We start from the raw sequence: 27,361 nt of genomic DNA on the forward strand, positions 1-27,361 counted from the left end.
TAGAAGTAATTGAGACAGCCTAAACAGATAGAAGAACTGTGGCAAATTCTCCAAGAAGTTTGGAACATCACATCTGCCAACAACCAAGAAAAACTGTGTCCAGGAGTACCTAGGAGAATTGGTGCTGTTTTGAAGGCAAAGGTGGTCACATCAAATATTGATTTAGCTTTTTTTTATGTTTACTGGACGCATGCGCCTGGAATTAGTTGCCAAATAAGTGGATCCACAAGGTGGCTATACTCACATTTGAGCCGTTGTTGTCACAAAGAAATGCTAAAAGAAGATGCAATCGGCAGTAAGTAATAGGAGATGAAAGTAAAAACAATATTAGATATGCACGTCAAGAGCACGTGTGTGAGGAGGTCAGGAGATATATGCATTTGTATAACACGAGTCTGAAGGAATATAAAGACATCTTTATGGGTCTAAACTCCTGAAGAGAAATAGTTTGGTGAAATAATAAGAGCCATAGAGGGACATTTTGACCTTACAAGCTTTTAAGAAAATGTGAGAAGAATGTCTTGTGGTTGGTTTGTCCTCTTTTCTCTTCTCAGTTTCGCAATATTGCTGGCTCCACAAGCCTGAGTCTAAACATAAAAAACGCATGAATCATGAATGTTCACTCTGTGTATGTATGCATGATGTAAAATATCAAGTAAATTTCACCATTTATCATGATTATGACAGTAAATCATATACTTTGTTTGAACAATTTCATATGAGCAGATTGCTTTACTTCTTTTACTTTTTGTAAACAACAAATTATAACAAGATCAAAATTCACACTTCATCCAAAAAACAAAAAAACAAAACAAAAAATCAAATTAGCCGCATCAGATTAAAATCTATTTTTTATTATTCCTTTTGAAAATGTGTTTTGTACATGCTGAAAATAATAGAGAACAGCGAACACTCTACTGTTTCTCTTTGTCAGCTGCAGTTGAAGAGCACAGCCCAGAGCAGGAATTTTGGAGGTTGGAGGACAGTCAGAAAAAGAAGCTGCTCCATGACTGAATACCACATCCTAACAGTCAACCAACAAGGATTGTCTTCTTCCTGGTTCATTTACAAGTGATGGTAAATACTTGTGAAATTGCTTACAAGTACATATGGAAACATCTTAATATTTTTCCATGAAAACTAATAACAGATGTGAACACTGTAATTAGCACAATAATAATTGTTATTTTATTCAATGCAGCTCTCTAGAGGAGATTTTTGTATTTTACATGGCTATTGAACTGTATGGAAACCTGGATGCTGTTCACATTTGGTGTTGTTAATCACTTGTATTCATGTCTCTGTCACCATCACTGTCTACATATTTGTGTCATTTCCTTTGCTGTCTCTATAAACCTTTGGCCACAGATGGTGTAACACTGTGCTAATTGAGCAGAAAAAAACACATGTACTCTACACTGAACTGAAAAATTTGAGGTACCGGTCACTACGTGTGGAAACATGTGGATTTGATAACACTATTTTTCGAAAAGGTTATTCGCAACCCCCACTGGACCACCACCAGAACATACAATAACAAACTTTCAGAGTCTGTGGAATGTGAAAGTTAAACATATAGCATGGGCCTCTTTTGTTACAAGGCAACTCACCTGATAAAAGAGCTCTCATTTTAGATTGAGCCAGTGAGGGCAGGAAAGGGTCAGAGATGCAAGCAATTTGCCAGAAATCTGTGCTGTTCCCACTGTAGAGAAATACGCAAACAAAATAAATAACTACACTACTATTTGCAAGACCAGTCTTACTAGATAGAGATGTATATTTACATTGCGGCCATTTCATTAGACTGTGAAAGTAATGAAAGTTTGAGGAAATGCTCCCAAAGCATAATAAGCCGTGGCTAAGTGTAACTAGGACCACAGATGTATTTATTTTCTTGCTTCAAGCATGGGGAAAGACCCCATGAAATCGGAATCTGAGTTTTGTGGCTTTTAGTCCTTGTCTGTTAGCTTTGAAGTTATCTATATGCTAATGCACACCTAAAGGTTTACAAAATTATCTTTCAGCATTTTAAAATTAACAGTCTGTCTTTTCCTGAAATGGATCAATTATACAGTATTGATGACTCATTCTGCAGTCACGGGTGACTCCAAATCTTTGTCCAATAAAATGCTCTCTAGAATGAGAACGTCCCTCCCTCTCACACCACAGACTTCTGACAAGTAATAGCAAATGGCATATTGTGGACGTTAATTAATGTGCCCTTCGAGTGGATTAAAAAATATATCGTAATTATGAGTTTCATGCTCATAAATAACCAAGAAAAGTTGAATTTACCAGTGGGAAACTCCGAATTCTAGATGAAACCCGAGTTGCCGGGTTGTGCTGTGAGAAGTGTGATGATGAAGCAAAGCACTGATTTTGTAAAGTTCAAATTCAGTGCTTTACTTCAATAGTATTAATTTGTTATTCTGTATATGACAATGTATACTAATGATTCACCCTTCGTGTTTTTTTTTAAGCACATTAATTTATACTTTGTTATGCATTAATAAATAATATAGGTCATGTAAAAGTGATGCAGGTAAATTCAGTGATGCTTATCCTCTGGTAAAACAGTAAAATTAGCTTTTACTGTTGTTTATTGTGTGTAAATTTGGCTTCTTCCATATTTTGTCTCCCACTTGAATGTGTGACATGTTGTAATAGGGAATGCCCAGCTCAGAGGTAGGAGCTTCTCCACTTGAAGGCAGCAATAAGCCTAGTGGTTATTTTAGAAACAAGACAATGTCAAGTTGAGAAAACATTTAGAGGCTCTAAAAACTTTTTTCTTTTAAGCGTCATTTGATTTTTATTATTGTTATCATATTTTTTTCATTATCATTCATTATATGAGTCTTAGCAGATTGTGAGGCCCTCCATTGAATTCCAGTGAAGTCCTTAAGAGGACAGGAGATAGTGACCATTTGTATAGGGATTATTTTGAATTATGGAGTTATGAGTTAAGGGCAAAGGAGCTCACAATCAGTCATCAACAGTGGACAAGCCACAATTCACCAACTCCCTAGCACCTGCTCTCAAAATTAATAATAATGGTGTAGGGTACAGTAATAAATAATAAATAATGTTATGCAGTCAGATATTACAGATGTTTAGAAAGTTTGTAACACTGTTCTGTTTTGTGACCTATAAGAATGTTAATTGATTTGCATGTATGACTATAATGACTGTTGTTTCTTTATTCTATATATATTTGAATTAACCTTTGATTCCTGTTGATTATCTTGGGAAATTTGGAGAATATTTTCAGTTAGTAAACTCCTTAGATTGATGATACTCAGACTCAGACTGGGAGGTCATTGGTTTATAGTGGTGTCTCATGGACATGTTGTCATTCCCCAGGAATGTGTAACTGGAGTATTGGAATGCCAGGCATATTCAGTTGTGGGATTGCTAAACACATAGGCTACAGCAGTTAAGACAATTGCTATTTTTGTGGAAATAAGTGTACAATGTGAGCTGTAGAGAAGACACATGATGTGTCATGATGTATAAATACATTACTTAGAAATACTTAAATCATTTTCTTTTCTGAGGTTTAGCCACATAGCCATTCAAGTCAAAACATTTTGAATTGCGACAAGCCACCACATGCTGTCACATCCCAAAGCACCAGATGAACCGGTCGGCTCAGACTCAGAGATACTGCCTGGCTTCTGTGCACCATACATGCACTGCTTCTTGGAGCCAGAGGCACTAAACATTTACTGGAGCATGAAATATGTGCTTGTGGTGGATCTGTGATTTTTGTTGATAAGACTATGTTTTTGATATATGTGATGATGTGCTATCTTACCAGTGATCGAAAGCTTTCATCTTTGTGTAAGGTTCCTGAGGACTTTGATGTATAAGGATAAGCACAAGCTGATACCATAACTAAATGAATGTACTGCCAATGCTGGTTTAAACCCCCTGGCATTTGCTAGCAGTCTGAGTGCCATGTTGCTACTACAGCTAAAACAACTAATGGTGACAGTGGCATATGGGGAAAATTGGTGGAACTGAGCTCATTTTATACATTTTCAACACTTTGAAATCTGCAGTTCTTTCAATTGAGCTTGGAAGACACGTACCTGGAAATACATCTTTAAAATATCCATTCAATTTAGGACCTTCTTTGAAATTCATAAAATAGTGTATATACAGTATATATATATATATATATAAATATACCAATCAGCCACAAAAATATAACCACCAAAACTGCGCCAACCTGCATTTCAGAATAGCATTCTGAGATGCTATTCTTCTCACCACTATTGTACAGAGCGGTTATCTGAGTTACTGTAGACTTTGTCTGTTCGAACCAGTCTGGCCATTCTCTGTTGACCACTTTCATCAACAATGCATTTCCGTCCACAGAACTGCCGCTCACTGGACATTTTTTGTTTTTGAGTAAATTCTAGAGACTGTTGTGTGTGAAAATCCCAGAAGATCAGCAGTTACAGAAATACTCAAACCAGCCCATCTGGCACCAACAATCATGCCATGGACCAAATCACTGAGATCAAATTTTTTCCCCATTCTGATGGTTGATGTGAACATTAACTGAAGCTCCTGACCTGTATCTGAATGATTTTATGCACTGCTGCCACACGATTGGCTGATTAGGTAATCGCATGGATAACTGGTTGTCACTGTTTTGGCGGCACGAGGGGGACCTATACAATATTAGGCAGGTGGTTTTAATGTTGTGGCTGATTGGTGTGTATGCATATATATATATATATATATATATATATATATATATATATATATATATATATATATAAATGTAACACTTTACAACAATGTTCCATTCATTAACATTAGTTAACACATTCGATATCATGAACAAACAATGATCTATATACAGTATATATATATATATATATATATATAGAGAGAGAGAGAGAGAGAGAGAGAGAGATAGATAGATAGATAGATAGATAGATTTACACCTTGTCTAATCTGTTGCTTACTCCATTGTAATGTTTAATCTCTAAATTGTAGTGTTCGCATGGTCTGGAAATCACCCAAAATTGATAGGAAACTTTCACACATCTGTTTTCCCTTGCAACAGTACATTGATTTTTCCAATGTACTGTATGATTGCAACATAGTTTTATTTAGAGATATGATGCCAGAAAACTTTCAAAAGTCAACAGTATTGTGTTGCAATAAAAACTTGGACAGAGTACACTCTAGTTTGATGCTAGTTTGTATTCCAAAAATGCAATGCAAACCATAGAAAACGTACTTAAGAATACAACTAGATCATTAGTGGTTTTTTTTTTTTTTTTTTTTTTTGCTTAATGGTCTAGTTGTTAAACTTATAATAAACAAGAATTCTCATTTTAATGAGAGAGTTCTGCAGATGGAAATTTCTAGCTTATTATTTTTTAAAAATTTTTTACAGACTTTAAACAATCTGCCCCCATGTGATGTGAAAACAAGATCTATTAAGAAGTTGCATGAATATTTGTCTGCAATGTTTGAGAGGTTGCCCTGACACAAGCATTTCTGCAACACACATCATTACACTGAAAGCATCTCAGGACATCTTAGGACATCTTTCATGTTTTTACCATGAGAAATATGGCAGCCAAATGGCTGCTAGAGTGCCACTAAAAGAACATTGTGGAGAAACCTGAATCTATTGTAATTCCATTCCATTCCACCTCATTAGAATAAGTGCACTGCTGCAGTTTTCAACTGGTGATTTTTATTCAGGAGAAACCCTTTGGCTTGGGTGCTGCTTTTAAAAATTAGAGTTAAAAGAGTTGCCAAAATCTCATTGATAGGATTGACATACAGTGCCTGGTAATGGAATACAGTGCTTCAGGGTGACCTGAATGTTCTTAGAGTTTCTGAGGAGCATATGTTGCAGTGGAAAACTTAATAGGCCTTGCTGTTCTACAGAAATTAACTCAATTTTATTTAACATTTCACAGCTGGGGTATGATGAAATGTCAGGTTTAAAAGGACAAAAGAAACACACACACACACACACACACACACACACACACACACACACACACACACACACAGAAAACACCCTCCCCTCCCAGTAGGACTCTATCACATTTGTTTTATATTTATTATAGAATATTGCAAATATAACACAAAACTCACTTTAGGTACAAATGCAAAGTGGTGAATGTAATTTCCATCAAAATGTCCTTGAGTTTATTTTAATTTTTTTCCTTGTGTTTAGTAATCTAAAATGCATATTTTAAAACTACGTTTTTTTCTTATATATTACAGTAAAGAATTCAGAAACTATGGCATTAGCATTATCAAAATAATGCTCCTCATTCAACACAGAGGACAAACACTCCCCTAATCTGTTCTTTAATTTAAGACTATAAAAACTCTGTTAGAACATTAAGGTAAAATGCTTTTTATGCACCTAACATTTGCCAAAAGAAGCAACATTACAACTGAAAGATTAAATATTACATCACAGTTTTCTCAGTGTTAATGAAAGTGTATATACAACAGCTTTTTAATTAATAACATGAATCACATTGTCTGGCTGCCAAGGGCTTACACGCTTTTATTTTGCTCGAGATGGAAAAATCTTATAGACTACATTCATTTGGTTTTCAAATGTCAAGATTTCTTTATGAGTGACGGCATCTGAATGTAAGGCAATTTATAGCCTTTATAGCACAAGATAGGCAAGGCAAGGCAAGTTTATTTATATAGCACATTTCATACACAATGGCAATTCAAAGTGCTTTACATAAAAATGATAAAGAAAATACAAGATACATAAAAAATTTTTTTAAAACAATTAAAAACATGAAATAAGAATAAAATACAATTTGAAAAAGTTAAAATTATCAAAATGAATAAAAAAGAAAAGAATCCTAAATTGTTCCTAAACTGTAACTGTTGTTAACCTTCCCTGATAAAATAGAGGGTAACCAAAAATTGTTAACACACACTTAATTGTTGTTAACATTCCCTGGCACAGATAAGGGTCATAGATAACCATTTTCAACAGGATTCTTCTGGTGCCAGAGGGTGACTGACCAACATCCAATTACCTGGCTCCCATCACTCAGTTCCTGTAATCAGTTTAGAGAAAAACTATTGTAGAGATTGAAAGATGAAAAGAAAAAGAAAAGCCTGCATCCTAAGAGAAATAACACAAAGAGAAAATGATGCAGTGCAATCAGTAAGTGCAGCACAGTGCTCGGTGAATAAATGCACAGTTAAACAGATGTGTTTTCAGTCTGGACTTGAATGTGGCTACTGTTGGAGCACACCTGACCTCTTCTGGAAGCTGGTTCCAACAGCAGGTGGCATAATAGCTAAATGCTGTCTCAACTTGTTTTGAGTGATCCCTTGGAATTTCTAACTGACTTGATTCTAATGATCTGAGAGGTCTGTTAAGTTCATATTCAACAAGCATATATGCAATGTATTTAGGTCCTACTCCATTGAGTGATTTATAAACGAGTAATAGTACCTTAAAATCAATTCTAAATGTATCTGGAAGTCAATGTAGAAGACATGAGGACTGGAATAATATGCTCAGATTTTTTGGTTCTGGTGAGAATCCTGGCAGCAGCATTCTGAATGAGCTGCAGGTGTCTAATGGTCTTTTTGTGAAGCCCGGTGAGAAGTACGTTGCAATCGTCTACCCTACTGGATATGAATGCATGAACAAGTTTCTCTAGGTCTTGACTGGATACAAAACATCTAATTCTCGCCAAATTTTTGAGATGATAGTAGGCTGATTTAGCTATTGCTTTGATGTGACTACAGAAACTAAGGTCTGACTCCAAAATGACATCAAGATTCCTGATTTGATTTTTTGTCTTTAGACCCCTGGAGTCGAAGTATGTGTTCACCTTGGGAATTGCCAAATACAATTACCTCTATCTTGATCTTGTTTTCTGAAGGAAGTTTCGGCACATCCAACTGTTAATTTCATCAATGCACATACACAGAGTGTCTATGGGGCTGTAGTCATTTGGGAATTGGGCTAGGTAGATCTGCATAACTATGGTATGCAGTTTGGTTCTTTTTCATAATTTGGCCTTATGGGAGCATATATAGGTTGAACAGGAGTGATGCAAGAATTGAGCCTTGTAAGTCTCCACACATCTTGGATGTCCTCTCAGATTCACAGTTGCCTATGTTCACATAGTAACTCCTCCATTCTAAATATGACCTGAACCAGCTGAGGACCATCCCTGAGAGCCCTACCCAGTTTTCCAGTCTGTCTAGGAGAATGTTGTGGTCAACAGTGTCAAAGGCAGCACTGAGATCAGCACTGATATTTTGCCTGAATCTAATTTCAGCCGAATATCATTAAGTATATTTATGAGTACTATTATCTCTGTACTATGATGTGGTCAGTAACCAGACTGGAAATTGTCCCAGTAGCCATTCAAGTTTAAGAAATTGTTCTGCTGATTGATTTGTTCAGCTGATTGAAAACAACCTTTTCAATTATCTTGCCAATGAAAGGAAGATTTGAGATTGGCCTGTAGTTGTTTAATATAGAATTATCAAGATTGCACTTTTTTAGAAGGGGCATAACAGCTGCAGTTTTCAGGGACTTCGGAAATGTGCCTGAACAGAGTGAGGCATTGACTATTTGTAACAGATCTTTTCCTAGACAGTTGAACAAATTTATTTATTTATTTATTTATTTATTTATTTATTTTTTAAGTGTGGGGAGTGTGTCAAGACAACAAGTTGACGTTTTAAGATGCTGTTCTATTTCTTTCAGGATTTTGCCATCAATTGCTTCAAAATCATACATAGTGTCTAATTTCTGAAGTTTTTGAGGTGGGTGTTGTCTGACCTCAGTGCAACATGAGGACGAGCTGATCGCCATTCTAATATCATTGATCTTCTTCATGAAAAATGATGTGAACCCATTGCATTTGCTGTCAGAGAGCATTTCACAGGGAACCTGTGTTGGGGCGGTTAGTTAGTCTCTCTACAGTAGCAAAAAGAGTGTGGGTGTTATTTATGTTGCTGTTTATACTGTTTGAGAAGAAGGTCTGCCTAGCTGTGCTTAGTTCCTTAGTTCCATGAAGGCTGTCTTTGTAGATGTTATAATGCACTTCAACTTTTGTTTTCTGCCACATTCATTCTACTTTCCTGCATTTTCTTTTCCTCTTTTGTACTGCTGTTGTGTTTCTCCATGGTGCTTTTCACCAGCCAGTAATCTTCCTGACCTTTACAGGAGCAATATCATCAATAGCACTTTTAACTACTGAGCTAAAGTTATCAAGGAGAACATCAACACAGTCTGCAGATATACTTGGTGTCATAGATATAGCCTTCATAAATTGCACACTAGTATTCTCATTTACTGTATACCTCTTTTTGACAGAGACAGATCTAACTTCAGTGGCAGGAGAAATCAATATTTCAAAGAAAATACAGAAATGGTCAGATAGCATGACATCTATAATAATAGTGGATGAAATGTTCAGACCCTTGCTAATGAGCAGATCCAGAGTGTGTCCACGATTGTGTGTGGGTCCAATTACATGTTGTGTCAAGTCAAAAGTGTTTAAAACAGTTATGAGTTCTTTGGCAGTATTGTTTTCAAGATTATCTATATAGATATTAAAATCCCCTGCAATAATAAAACAGTCAAATTCAGATGAAATTGCTGCTAAAAGTTCTGTAAAATCGTCAATAAATGTGGAAGAGTATTCTGGGGGCCCATAAATAATTATAAATAGAATGCGTGGAACACCTTTTAGTACAATACTTAAACACTCAAAGAACCAGTAATCACCAAATGACACTTGCTTGCATTGAAAGATATATTTAAACAACTGCTATTCCTCCACATCTTCTACTAGCTCTGCAGATACTCATAAATGTAAAGTTTGGAAGTTTGAAGATAGAAAATAGAACAAGATACTTTTATGTTTTTTTATTTATTTATTTTTTTTAAACATTGATTCCAAATCATACACAGATATCTGGGATGGCATGAGGGTGAGTAAATGATGATAGAATTTTCATTTTTGGGTGAACTATTCCTTTAAAGAGATGGTAAATCTATCCCTTACAGCCTAGTTTTCATTCCCTTTAAAAAATCAAAGATGGCACTACTGTGAATAAGGTCTTTAACTCTTCAGATATTGGCATTATGCAACACTTTATGAGATCTACTGACATCTAGTGGAGCTGTAATTAATTTCAGTGACTTTCTTCTGTTTGTCCCCTACACGCTGCCGTTGTTACGTGATCAAAAGGTTAAACGAGACTAGCTGATAGCAAGCTAACTTAAAAAAAATTCAGGTAAGAACAAATAAATTTGAGTTCTGTTTATAGTTAATGCTTACCCTCAAGGAGAGTGCCAAAATGTTTAAATGTTATTAGAGTGTTTTCTAAATGTAAGCTCAGCTTAGTTTGGCCACTATGATAAGACGACAGGTGTTAAAATAAACAGATGTGTCATTGACTGTTCGTTTATTTTTATTGTCAATATCTTTTAAATCGTTTTGAAGTCAGGATATTTTAGTTTTGGTAATTAGTTTGATTTTTCTCCTTTATTGGAAACCGTTCTACTACACCAGGGGTCGGGAACCTTTTTTTCACTAAGGAGCCAATTTTTTAATTTTTGGTTGATGCATTTTTTTTCGAAAGAGCCATACAACAAACGAATAATGTACTATTTTCAAAAACAACGTTTTTCAATAAAATGAAATGTTTATATTGCCCATAGACTACTCAAAAACAAACAAATATGCTAAAATTAATAGGTAACACTATTTTGAAAATGTTGTACATTTTAAAGTTAAATACTTCCATCTGGTGCACTTTGAGAGCAAAATTAAGAGGTTGGGATTGGGGCGGGGTGGAATAATAGGGTTCAAAACAGTGTTACTATGAATGCAAACTTTAATACAGTGAAAAAGACACTCTTATTAGCATAACATAAATATATATAAATAAATAAATTTCCAACATTCTTTTGAATGTCCATGTACTAAAATAAAATATTTGATGCCATGATTGTACCTTCATTTACTACTACTATTATTTTGAATGGCCATGGAAAACAATTTTACCTGGTCGCAGAAAGTAGTCCGTTAATTTACCTGATGAACTTTAACCTTTTGCTGACCCTTTATGCTTCGCAGAGCTAATGTGTGCTTCTAAATCACTTGCACCTTTATTAGCAACTGACATATAAGTGCCAGCTTTACATGTCACACATGCTGCTTCCCACGGATCTCGACCTGGATGAAAGCATGGGAATTTTTTGTGCAATTCTTCTGTAAATTTGCTTTCGATTGGGCGTTGTTTCAACTCAGCTGTCATTTGCTGCTACTGTCAAGCAACTGTTTGATGCCAAACACAACAGAGTTTCGCGCGTTCGCGGAGAGATTGACAGGCAGGAATTTGGCCAGTAGTTGCTGCAAGCCTCTTATAATCGACCAAGAGGGGTTAAAGCAATGTAAATATGCACACACACACAATGAAGCATTAGACCAGATGCACATCATAATGCAACTAAAGCCGAATCCCGGACATTTTCGCTAATTTAGAAATCCCGGCCGGACGCTTTTTTAAGGTCCGAAAAAGAGGACATGTCCAGGAAAAAGAGGACATATATGGTCACCCTAATCATGATTCTAACTTCGGCAGTAATATTATCTGTTTGCTCTTGCACACTGATGATGATAAATTGTGTGTGGAGTAGTGTATAAATGCAGTGGATACATTTAATGTTAGTTAACGTTACTTACCTCAAATATTTGTCGTCCTCCTCAACCAAATAACGTTAGACAGATCCAGGAATACTCCAGTGCTTATATCTGCCAGTGAGTTTACAGCAGGGGGTGAGGAGCTGACTGAACTGACTGGCGAGCGAGAGAGAGCGTGCAAAACACAACCTTTTATTTTATGTTATTATGAGACTGAGAAGTGTAAAAATGTTTTCGATTCATTATGAGACCGTGGCGGGGCAAATTATACTGTGGCGGCAGCCAGACTCTGGCCCCCCTCTGTAAATTTTGGCCCCACTGTGGCCCCTGCCTTTAAAAAATCCTAGATCCGCCACTGTGCCAGAGTCTAGTCAATTAATGGGAAACATTGGGTAACATGTTGTAATATGGAACTGAGTACACGTGCTTGTGCGGGTCTCCATAAAATTACATCATTTTACAGTTGTTCATGAAAAATGTAACTTCCCCTTTAATGATAATCGCATTTAAAATATCGCGATATCCGATTATATGGTCAACCCCCAAGGTCGGTGAATATTTTTGCTTTATTGATTTTGCTTTAAAAATTAAATGAATTTATTGAAACACGAAAAACTTAAAAGACATTTCTAAATTAAAATTGCACTTTAAGTGAAACGAAAAAAGCAATTAAAATAACGAAGTGATTAAAAAATCTTATATATAACCACCTCCCCATTTACCTCCAACATTTGCCATCACGCGAGCATCACAACAGGTGAAAAATGACTAATAGCCTACAAATTAAGAACTAAAGACAATTATAAATGTAAAGATAATTATAATAATCATCATAATAAATAAGCATAATAAATGACCTTGTGTTCCCAAAAAATGCTGCCAAATGTGTGTTCTTATCGAATGTGTTTGTGTTGCATTTTGGTAATACAGTTAATGCTGCCTAAAGGAAATAAACTAAACTCACAGCACCTCATGAGATGATCGGAGATCACTTGCAGCATTCTCATATAGATTACATTATTCTTCCAAACAGTTTTCAGTTGAATGAAACAGAGAAAAATGAGTGATAACTCTTTACATGCGCTTGTTCCACGAGACAGGGTCCCGTTACACACCTCTGAAAAAACAGCGAATCAGACACGAGCACTGACGGCTTTTCTTTTGTCTGTTCTTAAAAACATAATAAAGTGTGTTTTATCAAGGGCGTCTTTTTGACTAACAGCATTTGTTGTAATGTGTCACTCCGAGACGTCTTACAGGTCACCCACCTGTTGCGGGTAGATGAGCAAATTTACTCGCGCATGAAATACATTTGGACCAGGAGCTCGCGAACTGGATTGAGCCTTGTTGCATTTTGCGGGTGGCGGGTGTTATTTCACACCCTGGGTGCGCATAAAAAATAACGAACGTTCATAGAAGTACTCGTAAAAAACAGCTAAGATCAATAGTTATTGGGAAAGGAGGCCCAGAACTCTATGCATGTGCGTGTCTAGGAGAAGTGCTTTCATTGCACTCGTGAACAGCAGATCTCACTGCGCTCATATCAAATCAGACGCGCATTGGCGGCTTTTCTTTCATCTGCTCATTAAAATATAATCACGTTTTGTTAAACGCACGTCTTTGTGTCCAATTTCTTGTAATATATCACTCCGAGAAGTCTTACATGTCTCCTTCCACAGTGGCTGGTACATCAGCAAAATACTCTGCATGAAAAATTCGCATTTGGCAGGTGTTCATCTCAAAACTTGTTCACCAGGAGTAGGGTGTACGACAAATTCGGAAGGAAATCAAAACAGTGTCTAGTTTCCATCCACTTTTCGCGCTATTTTGTTGTCGACAAAGTGAAAATGCGTAAAAAAAAATTGCCTGTTTTAAAAAAAAAATTGCCGTCTTCTGCCTGTTTCCATTCAAAAGGCCTTTTATAGATAAAAATGGTGTGCGTGATGACGTCATGCATAAAAAAACACTTTGTAGCATAAGTTTTGGTTTAGAGCAAAAGAAATCTGCCCTGAAGGTGTTTCCATTCAGAAATGTGTGTTTATCGCTAATTCGCTTCCCAGATGTCCCTAATTTTTTTCCCCCTTAAGTTTTGGTAAAATGGGGAGAGTATTGAGACAATTCATTGAAATTAGCCAGCTTACTGTCATTTTAATTCACAAATAAATGCAGTCAGAAGACGAGGAATTGCAATCAAAAGGGAACAGTTGCCCTTCTGATAAGACTGTAATATCGGTCCTGATGTTGCGCCTATCACAGGTTGCCACCGGTTCCGACACGTCATGGTCCTGTTCAAGCTGGCAACCTGCACCAAGTAGTGGGGAAATCTTTCGGTCTTAGTAAAAGGACCATCCATCGATGTGTATATACTGTGTGCACAACTATTAAAGAAAAACTGATGCGGTGTAATATCAGAGTTTACATATGATACATTCCTGATATTCAATAGGCTATTTTAAACAATCATCTAGTCTAAAGCATCGCCATCACAACTGCATTATGTCCCGCATATTTGTCCAGCAACTTTTAACGACCAGCTAAACTTGATTGTCATCTCAAATTCATTTTAGTGTCATAATGCAATTTACATTTTCTGAAGAAGCTCAGCAAAAAGAGGTAAAGAAGGTTAGATTTAAAATATTTAAACGTTTTAAAATGTTCAAAAGCTCGTTTTCTGAAAATGAACTCTGATAGTTTATAGTCTTGAAGTGTAGAAAATGTCACTCAGCCGACTTTATTAGTCTGCAGAACAGGGTAAGGCTAATTTAAGTTTGTGTAAAGAAAAGGCATATATAGGTATAAAAAGAAAAAAATATGTTCGTGTTCCAAAAACGCACACTGATGCTTTTCTTGTAGTATTGTGCATATATTTTTAATTTAAAACATATTTGTGCACAGAAATGATATGTTTTTTGTATTGTGGGCCGTCTATTATTTTGATTGGTGTGTAAAAGTAACTTTAATAAATAAACAGATGGATTAAATGAATCACAAACAGTGGCCATTCATTTGTTCTCCGTGCACTTGTCAAATGTGCATGTCTTGAAACGAGATATTTGTGTTGCTACTTCTGGAAGTGTCATGTTTGCAGTGATCGGATCTTTATGCAGTTCAGATCAATCCATAATCACGTACAATAAATTGGCTTTCAAGGATGTATAACTTGTCGTCATGATTAACACAGGCTAAGGATTGGGGTAAATTCTATCATGTGACACTACATTTTTGCGTTAATGCCAATTTTCTCGACAAAAAGTGTTTCCAAACCAGTTTTTCGCGACATTTGATGTATCGACATAGAGTTTATGCGCTAGAGTCAAACGGAAAAATATTATGTCGACACTTGAGAAATTTTAGCGATAAATTGCGTTTCCATCAGCTTTATTTTGATGCGCTAAAACTTTTTCGCAAAAAATCCTTGGAAACGTAGTTATTGACTTCAGGCTTTGCAATCGCACCCACACTTTCTGTTAGAAAATTATCTCTAGAAAGTTTTAAACGATCATGTTTGTGAATGGAGAGACACCTGGCGAGCCACTTGATTTTTTTTTTTTTTTTAACGAAGAGCCACAGGTTCCCGACCCCTGTACTACACCTTGCATGTTGCTAAAACGTTTCTAACAGCAAGTTGTTTATTATTGTTCAGTCCTCAGTAATAAAAAATATTACCACTGATGATTTGACAAATGGTGCAGTTTCTTTGAAACTGTACTGGGCTTTTCAGTTGTTCTGTAAATATGGATGGAACCTTGAACATAAACTGTTTTCCTCTGTGTTAAATCGTATGCGTTGCATTGGGTGTTTGTATCGGTAATAATAAAAACAACATTAACACTGTTTTGTGATAAGGCTCTGTTATGTGATCATTTCTTTTCCACCCACAGGTGGACTGTCAACAAGAGAAGCCCAACAGGATGACCAGTGTATGTCTGCTTTAAAATGGAACACACACACACACACACACACACACACACACACACACACGCACGCACGCACACACACGTTGGTGCAGCTATCATTATTAGACATAATTATTTTTATACTGTACGAACTATAGATTCTATCCCCTAACCCTAACCCTAAACCTAACCCTCACAAAAAACTTTCTGCATTTTTACATTTTCAATAAAACATAGTTTAGTGTGTTTTTTTAAGTGATTTGATTTATGGGGATACTAGAAATGTCCTCATAAACCACATTTATAGCATGATACCCTTGTAATTACCAGTTTGTGACCTAAAACAATGTCTTCGTAAGCCACCCAAAGCCACACACACACTCACATATATAATATAATATAGTGTAGCAGGGCACATTATCCTGCTGAAAGAGGCCACTGCCATCAGGGAATACCATTGCCATGAAGGGGTGTAAGTGGTCTGCAACAATCTTTAGGCAGGTGGTACATGTCAAAGTAATATCCACTTTAGTGCCAGGACTCAAGGGTTGCCAGCAGAACATTGCCCAGAGCATCACACTGCTTCCGCCAGCCTGCCTTCCTCCTATAGTGAATACTGCTACCATCTCTTCCCCCGGTAAATGACGCACACGCACCCGGCCGTACACATGATCTAAAAGAAAACGTGATTCATCTAACCAGGCCACCTTCTTCCATTGCTCCATGGTCCATTTCTGATGCTCACCTGCCCATTTTAGGCGCTTTTGGTGGTGGACAGGGGTCAGCATGGCACTCTGACTGATCTGCAGCTACGCAGCCCCATACGCAGCAAGCTGCAATGCACTGTGTGTTCTGACACCTTTCTATCATGGCCAGCATTACGTTTTTCAGCAATTTGTGCTACAGAAGCTCTTCTGTGAGATCGGACCAGACGGGCTAGCCTTCGCTCCCCACGCACATCAATGAGCCTTGGACGCCCATGACCAAGTTGCCGGTTCACTTGTTGTCCTTCCTTGGACCACTTTTGGTAGATTCTAACAACTGCATTCCAAGAACACCTCAGAAGACCTGCCGTTTTGGAAATGCTCTGACCCAGTCGTCTAGCCATCACAATTTGGCCCTTGTCAAAGTCGCTCAGGTCCTTACGCTTGCCCATTTTCCCTGCTTCCAACACATGAAATTCAGTATCCCTCCCCTTGACAGGTGCCATTGTAGTGCCTGACCGATTTATCACATTTATTACTTTTGCACAGTACTGTATAATGCAGAAAACAGTGCTTGGGGTGATTTAGAATTGACTCCATTGTTTACAGAGCTGACAGGACGCAGTTAAGCTGTGAGTCTTCATGGTAAGTTGCTAACTAGTTTGTGGAATACATACTGGAAAGTTAATAAACAATGACCCCATCATTTTCCCTTTTCAATATAACTAATATAACGTTAACCCTGTCCCTGACAACCATGTCACTCATGTTTATCACATTTCTTTGCTATGTTAGGCAGCTATAGTTCATCAGTGCAGTCAGTAATGTAGAAGATTGAAAGGTAAGCATCAGAGTATCTTTTTGCAGCTCAGCAGACAACGGTGCGGTGGTGGATTGTGTCTGTTGAGTGTTCATTTCACGCTACGCTGTTACCTAGTTGGTGCGACGCAATGCTAGAAATTAAATAAACAACGTCCATCTTTTACTCTCCATGACAACGAGCTTATAGCTAACTAGCTAATCACATAGCTACTTTCATACATTGTCAGCTGAGTGGAAGCTAATGTGTAAACATGTATTCACCAAACTGTTTTGTTCAGGATTCGCAGTTTGGTACACCTTCAACCAAACAATTCCACCGTTGAAAGTTTCCCCTGAACTTGTATAGCAGAATGCGGTGTAACACCGCTGCCGCTGTTTATCTCTTGACTCAGCAGGTGTAAATGCTTCTTATTTTACAACCTGCCCCTAATTGACTGGCATTATTAAAATAGTCAGCATTTGAATGACACTAAACAGTACTACTGATGTTTATTTAGCTATTTATTTTATTTGAATTTATTCTTTATTTAAATGGTCAGCCATTGACTGATACTAAACATACAGTACTGATTTTTATTTAGCTATAATTTTAATTTATTCTTTGTTTAAATTGTCAGCAACTGACTGATACTGAACATACAGTACTGATGTTTATTTAGCTATTTATTGTATTTTTATTTATTCTTTATTTTCTCAGTGTTCATTTCTAGAATTTGTTGGCAATGTATAATAATAATGTCAAATATTCTTTGATAAAAATATTTGTTTAAGAAAGCAGCCTTCTGAGTGCCTTTGCATAGTCATATCGGTACAAAATCGGTGCACAATCCACACAGGAAAGGTCTGTTTCCATTCCAGCTCAAAAATTAACTATATTGGCCACCACATCAGTAATCGGTGAATTTCCCCCCTCTAAAATTGGCATCGGTCTCAAAAATCCCATATCGGTCGGGCTCGATATAATCAATGTTATTCACTTCACCTGTCAGTGGTTTTAATGTTGTGGCTGATCAGTGTGTATATATATATATAAAAGTTTGGAATAATGTACAGATTTTGATGTTTCGGAAGGAAATTGGTACTTTAAATCACCAAAGTAGCATTCAACTGATCACAAAGTATAGTCAGGACATTACTGATGTAAAAAACAGCACCATCACTATTTGAAAAAAGTCATTTTTGATCAAATCTAGACAGGCCCCATTTCCAGCAGCCATTACTCCAACACCTTATCCTTGAGTAATCATGCTAAATTGCTAATTTGGTACTAGAAAATCACATGCCATTATATCAAACACAGTTGAAAGCTATTTGGTTCGTTAAATGAAGCTTAACATTGTCTTTGTTTTTGAGTTGCCACAGTATGCAATAGACTGGCATGTCTTAAGGTCAATATTAGGTAAAAAATGGTAAAAAATAAACAGCTTTCTCTAGAAACTCTTCAGTCAACAATGCTTGAAATAGCCAAAAAACTGAAGATTTCATACAAAGGTGTACACTACAGTCTTCAAAGACAAAGGACAACTGACAAGGACAGAAAGAGATGTGGAAGGCCAGATGTAAAACTAAACAAGAGGATAAGTACATCAGAGCCTCTAGTTTGAGAAATACACACCTTACATGTCCTCAGCTGACAACTTTTTTCGAATTCTACCCGCCCAACACCAGTTTCATGTACAACAGTAAAGAGAAGACTCAGGGGTGCAGGCCTTATGGGAAGAATTGCAAAGAAAAAGCCACTTTTGAAACAGAAAAACAAAAATAAAAGGTTAGAGTGGGCAAAGAAACAGACATTGGACAACAGATAATTGGAAAAGAGTGTTATGGATCTTAACCACATTGAGCTTTTGTGCGATCAGCTAGACTGTAAGGTGCGTGAGAAGTGCTCAACAAAATTGCCACATCTATGGCAAGTGCTACAGGACGCGTGGGGTGAAATGTCACCTGAGTATCTGGACAAACTGACAGCTGGAATGCCAAGGATCTGCAAAGCTGTCATTGCTGCACATGGAGGATTTTTTGATGAGAACTCTTTGTAGTAGTTTAAGAAGTTCTGAACATTTTTTTTTTTTCAAATTGTAATAGTAATTTTTCATGTTATTAATGTCCTGACTATACATTGTGATCAGTTGAATGCCACTTTGGTGAATAAAAGTACCAATTTTCAAAAAGAGCAAAATCTGTACATTATTCCAAACTTTTGGCCGCTATTGTGTGCATATATGACAACACACTAATCATATTCAAGTAAAAAAATAAAAATAAAAAATATGAATCTGCTTTACTCCAGATTAGATGTTTGTTTGCTTGTGATTGTGCCATTATGATAGGTTTGTTTATATCCCCCCATAAACAGTACATCACTGCTGGCTTTGACTTCTGTTCTCTCAGGTGCTCTGTAGCAGAGCTCGGCTGGTGATGTACCTGCCAGGTCTTCGCGTTCTAGTTCATCGCGTTGCAGGGGCCAGAAATTTCTCTGGGGCGTCTGGTTCAGATGAGCCACATCTGAACAGCGCAGCCCCTGACATTGGTAAATAAGTGAATTCCTCTGTATAATAATAAAAAAAAGGACCCACTTTATATTAGTGGCTTTACCTACTACAGTTGAAGTCAGAAGTTTACATACACTTAGGTTGTTAAACACATTTTTTAACCACTCCACAGATTTAATATCAGCAAACTATAGTTTTGGCAAGTCATTTAGGACATCTACTTTGTGCATGACATGAGCAATGTTTCCAACAATTGTTTACAGACAGATTGTTTCACTTTTAATTGACTATATCACAATTCCAGTGGATCAGAAGTTTACAGTACATACACTAAGTTAACTTTGCCTATAAGCAGTTTAGAATATTCCAGAAAATGATGTCACGCCTTTAGACGATTAGCCAATTAGCTTCTGATAGGAGGTGTACTGAATTGGAGGTGTACCTATGGATGTATTGTAAGGCCTACCTTCAAACTCAGTGCCTCTTTGCTTGACATCATTGGAAAATCAAAAGAAATCAGCCAAGACCTGAGGAAAAAAATAATTGTGGACCTTCACAAGTCTGGTTCATCCTTGGGAGCAATTTCCAAATCCCTGTAAGTACCACGTTCATCTGTACAAACAATAGTATGCAAGTATAAACACCATGGGACCACGCAGCCATCATACTGCTCAGGAAGGAGACGCATTCTGTCTCCTAGAGATTAACGTAGTTTGGTGCGAAAAGTGCAAATCAATCCCAGAACAACAGCAAAGGACCTTGTGAAGATGCTGGAGGAAACAGGTAGACAAGTATCTATATCCACAGTAAAACGAGTCCTATGTTGTCATAACCTTAAAGGCTGCTCAGGAAAGAAGAATCCACTGCTCCAAAACTGCGATAAAAAAGCCAGACTACAGTTTGCAAGTGCACATGGGGACAAAGATCTTACTTTTTGGAGAAATGTCCTCTGGTCTGATGCAACAAAAATTAAACTGTTTGGCCATAATGACCATTGTTATGTTTGGAGGAAAAAGGGTGAAGCTTGCAAACCGTAGAACACCATCCCAACCATGAAGCATTGAGTTGGCAGCATCATGTTGTGGGGGTGCTTTGCTGCAGGAGGGACTGGTGCACTTCACAAAATAGATGGCATCATGAGGAATGAAAATTATGTGGCTGTATTGAAGTAACATCTCAAGACATCAGCCAGGAAGTCAAAGCTCGGTTGCAAATTGGTCTTCCAAATGGACAATGACCCCAAGCGTACCTCCAAAGTTGTGGCAAAATGGCTTAAGGACAACAAAGTCAAGGTATTGGAGTGGCCATCACAAAGCCCTGACCTCAATCCAATAGAAAATGAGTGGGCAGAACTGAAAAAGCGTGTGTGAGCAAGGAGGTCTACAAACCTAACTCAGTTACACCAGTTCTGTCTGGAGGAATGTCTGGAGGAATTCCAGCAACTTATTGTGAGAAGCTTGTGGAAGGCTTCCCAAAATATTTGACCCAAGTTAAACAATTTAAAGGCAATGCTACCAAATACTAACAAAGTGTATGTAAACTTCTGACCCACTGGGAATGTGATGAAAGAAATAAAAGCTGAAATAAATAATTCTCTCACTATTATTCTGACATTTCACATTCTTAAAATAAAGTAGTGATCCTGACTGACCTAAGACAGGGAATGTTTTCTACGATTAAATGTGAGGAATTGTGGAAAAACTGAGTTTAAATGTATTTGGCTAAGGTGTATGTAAACTTCTGACTTCAACTGTATACTTACATTGTAATTAAATTTAAAGTACTTGCACTTAATTACATTTGTAGTTACACTGTTAACTTTACACCTTACCCAACCATTACCACAAAACCTAACTCTTAACCCCCAATCCTAACCCTAAACCTACCATTACTCCTAAACCTACCCGTACCTCAACTTCTGTAGCAGCAAATGTGGGCATTTTGCCATACAACATGTAGTTACACAGTATTTAATGTTAGTACATAGTAGTTAAGGCCACCTAATATAAAGTGTGACCCAAATAAATAGTTATTTTCCAGTAACAAAAATAGACAGGATTGTTAAAGAACATAATGCTTGACATACAAGTTAACATCACTTTGTATCACAAGTTGCTAGTGAAGATAACTGCATAGGCCATTTAGTAATGTTCTGTTGTTTTTTTGTGAATAGCATCAAGGACGGTATGGCCAGATGAGACCATGGGACCATTTGGACCTCAGGACAAGCGTTTCCAGTTGCCGGGCAATGTGGGTTTTGACTGTCACTTAGAAGGCACTGTGGAGCAGAGGACTGCACCAATCTATAACATAATGCAAGATGTGTTCACTGCTCAGTCCAGCAGCGAGAGGCACAACTTTGTCCTGGCCCAGTTCATCAACAGACTGCATGTATGATGCTTCCAGACTGAATTATCTCTTTGGAATGAACTTCATTTGTGATTGTCATAATTTCCATGAAAAACTGATTATAATCGTAAACTAATAATGACCACATAACAATCATTTTTAAAGTTTGCTCATCATGATATGTGATACAGTATAATATAGGATCTTTTGATATTCTAATTCTTGTACCTGATGATTTTCTTCCTGTCCTCTTTTCCTTTTTTATTTTATAGGAAAATGATAAAACAGCTGCAGCACAGAACATCAATAAAGCAGAACACTATTTCGATCATGCGATTGTAGAGTGCGCTGTACAGTCTTGCCCTGAACTGTTAAAGAAAGGTATGTATGCTGCAGTCTCCACAGTAGCTGAGTTTGTCAGATTTAATATGAACTAATGTAATACATTATAACTATTTTAAGAGAGAAGGGAAGGGTGTCCCAGTCGGGCTGAGCTTGGTTTGGGACAATGTTGAGGGTCCACTTTAAAAATCAGGTTTGTGTTAAATGGTGTCATGTAGAATATGGCCACAAGAGGGTAGCATTTCCAACATTATTAAAAAACAAACAGTAAATTTTAGCCATGAGTGTGTAATTACTGTACAGAATACACCATTTCAGCTTTTTTTCTGCAGTGTAGCTTTAATGTGACATATACGTCAATTATTTTGTATAAGTTTCAACCAAATGTGGTTGATGTTCATTCATGCATATGACTTATGTACCCTGTTCATTTTGTTATACAGATTTTGAGTTAATGTTCCCTGAAGCCCCATCGACTGGCATGATGGTGGTCACTGTTACTCAGAGGACCCAAAATGACATGACAGCCTGGACTGAAAAGGTGGATCAGGAGAGAGAACAGCTGCTGGCTCAAGTGAGTTATTTATTTTACTCAACTGGAGCCTATGACAAAAATAATTTTAATGATTAACGTGTCATTTCCTACATGAGTATACATATGCTTAACAAAATTACCCACGTTGTCTGATTTAAATATTGCATGAACTTTCTGTCACTGTACAAATCAATACTGTAACAGTTCTCAATGAAAGGAGGAGGCGAGAACCAGCTTAAGAATATAAATAATAGTTTAATAAACAACTTAAATAAAAACACACAACCGTAAACACACAGTACAGCTGCCTGCAATTCTCTCTCTCCCGAACTGTCGTCCCCGGCCGCCTTTATCCCTTGCGTGCCCCATCAGGCTGATTGGGGACCGGGTGTGCGTCATTCAAGCCCGATCCTGCCCTCCTCGGCTCTACAAATACATAGCTTTAAAATTATGTTATTGTAAAGCTTGTGTAGCATTTCATAAAAAGCTGCTGACATTTGAATAGACAGAACAAAACAAATATACAGTAGGTTGAAATCTATATTGTGTTTCATCTTACTATACAGCAACATAGATAATTCACATTTTCTCTGCAAAATATTTTGGATTACACTTCTCATAGTAAAGTAGACTCACTAATGGCCACTTAGCTGTACATAGCAACATTTTATGAATGGCATAAAGTGCTTTTCAGTACCTCAAAATATTTATGCAATTTTAAACTTTTTGATTCAGTTTGATTCAACATTTTAGCACCTCTCAGTGATTTTAATTCTCAAAGGAGTAGTTCACTCAAAATCTACACTTTAACGTTCTAGTGTGGAAGTGATTTTCACTTTCACATTCAGCCACTTACTCCAAAGTTGGAGATTGATTGTAAAAAAAAAAAAGTACTTAAATATTATACGTATCGCTTCTGAAGAAATGGGTTTAACCTCTGGAGTCATATGGATTACTTTTATGCTGCCTCTTTGCAGTGTTGCCAATTTAGCTAGATTTAGCGACTTTTCAGACCCCTTTAGCAACTTTTTTTTCTAAAAAGCACCTAGCGACAAATCTAGCGACTTTTTAGACAAACCTTAGCTACTTTCCGTTGAAGAGTCGCCAGTACTGCAGCGCGAGCGTGAGGTCTTGCTTGCCCACCACAGGCACACCTCTCTCTGCATCTACTCTATTCAGTGAGTGGCAGACAGAGGAGCAGCACATTCAGTTCACCGCACGGCAGCTGACACAGATGTGAATGAGCTGCGCATGTGCAAACAGAGTTGCCAAGGACCAATCACTAACTTGTATTGTTTGCTCCTCCTTTGTTTTAATTTAAAAAATTTAATTTGACCATTATTTTTCTTGCTTATCACTCACTTTTACCCAGATGGAGGCTGTGTGCTGTGCGAGAGAAAAAATAAGACATTCTGTCACTTCAAACTTTCTCTCTGAGTGATCATTTTACATGTAAATATAGCCGAAATCACAGCACAGCCATTGTCTTTAACTTATGTTATAAAATCAGAATTGTAGCAGTGCAGAGCAGCAGCTTGGAAATTGTTTGGAAGTGTCTACTGGTTAACATGTAGTCTTAATGGCCGGCATTTCAGTCACTATTTCATACATTAGAACAGCTTTATTGGGAATTCGGCTGTATTAAAATACAGTATGTGAGCACAGAAAGTAGGAGAGAAGCAAACAGATGTAAAGGGCTGACACAAGGCAGAATGCAAATACGACGTGATGACGTCATGAATATGCTAATTAACGCATGGCGTCATCTAGCGACATTTAGCGACTTTTTGAGCAGGCTTTAGCTACTTTTCATTGAAAGTAGTTGGCAACACTGCCTCTGTCCTTTTTGGACCTTCAAAGTTCTGGTCACCATTCACTTGCATTGTGAGGACCAACAGAGTTGAAATATTTTTCTAAAAATCTTTAGTTGTCTTGTGCAGAAATACACATCTGGGATGGCATGAGGGTGAGTAAATGATGAGTGAATTTTCATTTTTGGGTGAACTATCCCTTTAAAACATGTGTATATGTGTCTTTGGGATAGGGAGAGAGAGATAGTTGTGTGACTCAGCAATGCATGCCTTTTGACAGAGTGTTATTTACTGTCTGGTTCACATTGCTTGGGAGTTCTTATGTAATTGGCTTGGCACCAAGCTCTAAGAATGCTGGAGTGACTATATTCTCATGTTATTTGTGGGCCACTGCATTTCAAAGAGAAGATTTATAACTGAGCATGTGCCAAAGAACTGTTGTAAGCAAACTCAATGCAAGCTCCATTATTTTCTAAAGATTACTGAATGGGGAGTTGTGTTGATAATTGTGTTATATGCAGTTTATTGCAGGTGCAAAGGAGATATGTTATGCTCTCAGAACAGAAGGATTTTGGGCAGATTTCATAGACCCTTCGTCTGGCCTTGCAGTAAGTCATATAAACTATTACCAACCTCTAGACACATTCCAAAAGCTGCTGTTCAAATTTCAACATTTCATAATCTCTGTGTCCTTTTATTGCATTTCTCTGTCCTCAGTTTTTTGGATCATACACAAACAACACACTCTTTGAAACAGATGAAAGGTATCGTCATTTAGGTTTTCAGATTGAAGACCTGGGCTGCTGTAAAGTCATCCGGCACACGGTGTGGGGGATGCACGCTTTTGTGGGCACAATTTTCACTACAGCGCCACCCAACAGCCAGATCATGAAGAAGCTACAGGGGAACTAAAGTTAATTAATTAAAGGTCTCACTGTCTCAAAACACTGTCAGTCTCAAAACCAGAATGCTGACTGATACAAACTTCAGATGGTATTTCAAATCAAAATCAAAATCAAAAACACACTTACTGTATATCCGATAGTGCACTAGAAGAAGTTGCTAAATGGTGAAGGAAATGTGTATTTATTTTTGTAGAAAAAAAGGCACTTGATGTAACTTTGATTTTGGTTGCTTGTGCTACACAGCAATGTTACTTGTCAGTAAAATGTATGTAAGATGTCACATGTCTTTAGCAGCTTCCTCTCAGTGTTGCCTTTCATTTAATGCAGATCTCAAAGAAACTCATACAACTGAAAGGAACTGTAAAGCTCAGTTTTTCAGAATTGTGAAATAGCTGTCAATGGAGGTTAATTTCTTAAAAAACAATGTTGATAAGATTAATCAAAGACTAGGAGTGATCTAGGGCCTTTCAACTTAATTCAGTTATTTAAGCTTTCTCTATGTGTCCATGATACATATATACACAATAAATAAATAAAGGAGGATTATTGGCTGTAAAGTTGAATTGTTTATATTTTAGATATGAGATCTCTTGGCTTGTCTCTAACCTAAATGGTGAAGGTTTTGGCCTGATTAGCTTCAGGCGATTAAAGGTAGCAGCTGCTGGGGTCAATGTCTCATGGGGGTCATTAGAATTCATTCAGAATCACAACAGATGGACAATAATCAGTCTTCTTTAAACTCTGACACAACATTTAATTAGCCAGTTCTTCACTCTACTACAGTATGTGTGTGTCAGTAAATTTTTGAACTATAAGAAAGGTCCCTGCAGCTGCTCTATCCTTAGAATGAAATGGGAGCATTAAAGTAAAGCTCTGTCTATAATGCCTCTAAATTTTTCTTTAGAAATACATCTATAGAAGTAAGATGCAAGCAGAGATAATGGCAAGTTAAAAAAAAAAAAACATTTTTTAATTATTATTACATATACATTCTTAGGCAATCTTTGATCAGATATGCCCTATTGCTTACAGCTTTTCTGTCCTTCAGTCCATGAAATATGTGCATTGAATTAACACAAGCTACCATTTGCTAATTCTGATAACCACCATCTGGAGCTCTCATTGGAGGTATTTACCAAAGAAGCATGTACAGCTGTCTGTGTGGTCTAGTCAAAGTGTATGTTGTTGTTAAAAGACAGGCTGTGTTTGGACAGTGAATCATGTTTTAGGGACAGCAGACATCACCTCATTCATGTTTGACAGCCAAGCTTGATTGACATGGCTATCAATTAGATGTAACTGTCCTGTTAAAAGGAAGTCCCTCTCCTTTGTTAATCTGAAAGTTTGCTGTTTCACTGAGGTCGGGGGAATGTTCTCCTGTGGTAATACGATAACTCATTATTAATAGTTATTTTGACTATAATGTGAATTGTTCCTTTTATCACTCCAGAGGAACTTTATATGTTTGAATTCATAAATGAACTTCCTTTTTGTTGATTTGCAGATGTGAGGAGGCATCTGGTTTTTATGTCTCACATTTGCACATTGCTTTAAAAGCTGTATTAAAGACTTTATTGAGTATTGTGTTCTGGATATATATATATAATGGAAAAAAAAAAGAGATTCACTCTTATCTGTTAAAAGATATGTATTGAGCAGTTGTCCAAAAAAAAAAAAAAAAAAAAAAATTAGGAATCCGCACACCTCAATTTGCAAACTCAAAGAAACATGAGGCTTTAAGTCCAAGATCATTTTTTTCTTCAAGCAATGAATTGTTCCGGAGACACAGTGTCTTGGAATTAATTT

At 37.0% G+C, this 27,361-nt stretch overlaps 1 protein-coding gene across 3 annotated transcripts; it reads left to right on the plus strand.

The window, feature by feature from the left end:
* The first annotated feature begins 1,023 nt into the window (after nt 1-1,023).
* On the plus strand, nt 1,024-27,282 carry LOC127448097 (methylmalonic aciduria and homocystinuria type D homolog, mitochondrial-like). 3 transcript variants are annotated; one of them, XM_051710391.1, is made up of 9 exons: nt 10,249-10,287; nt 15,581-15,619; nt 16,909-16,944; nt 19,513-19,651; nt 21,787-22,004; nt 22,235-22,343; nt 22,748-22,878; nt 25,172-25,258; nt 25,368-27,282. In XM_051710391.1, exons 3-9 carry the CDS (start codon nt 16,942-16,944, stop codon nt 25,560-25,562), a joined length of 882 nt encoding a protein of 293 aa, XP_051566351.1. In that variant the 5' UTR covers nt 10,249-10,287; nt 15,581-15,619; nt 16,909-16,941; the 3' UTR covers nt 25,563-27,282. The 3 variants fall into 3 exon arrangements, with proteins under 3 accessions (XP_051566349.1, XP_051566350.1, XP_051566351.1); XM_051710389.1 differs by lacking the exons at nt 10,249-10,287; nt 16,909-16,944 and adding an exon at nt 1,024-1,077; XM_051710390.1 differs by lacking the exon at nt 16,909-16,944 and having other exon boundaries at nt 10,211-10,287; nt 25,368-27,281.
* The last annotated feature ends 79 nt before the right edge of the window (nt 27,283-27,361 follow it).

Source organism: Myxocyprinus asiaticus, chromosome 11, assembly GCF_019703515.2.
Source record: "Myxocyprinus asiaticus isolate MX2 ecotype Aquarium Trade chromosome 11, UBuf_Myxa_2, whole genome shotgun sequence".
NCBI lineage: Eukaryota > Metazoa > Chordata > Actinopteri > Cypriniformes > Catostomidae > Myxocyprinus > Myxocyprinus asiaticus.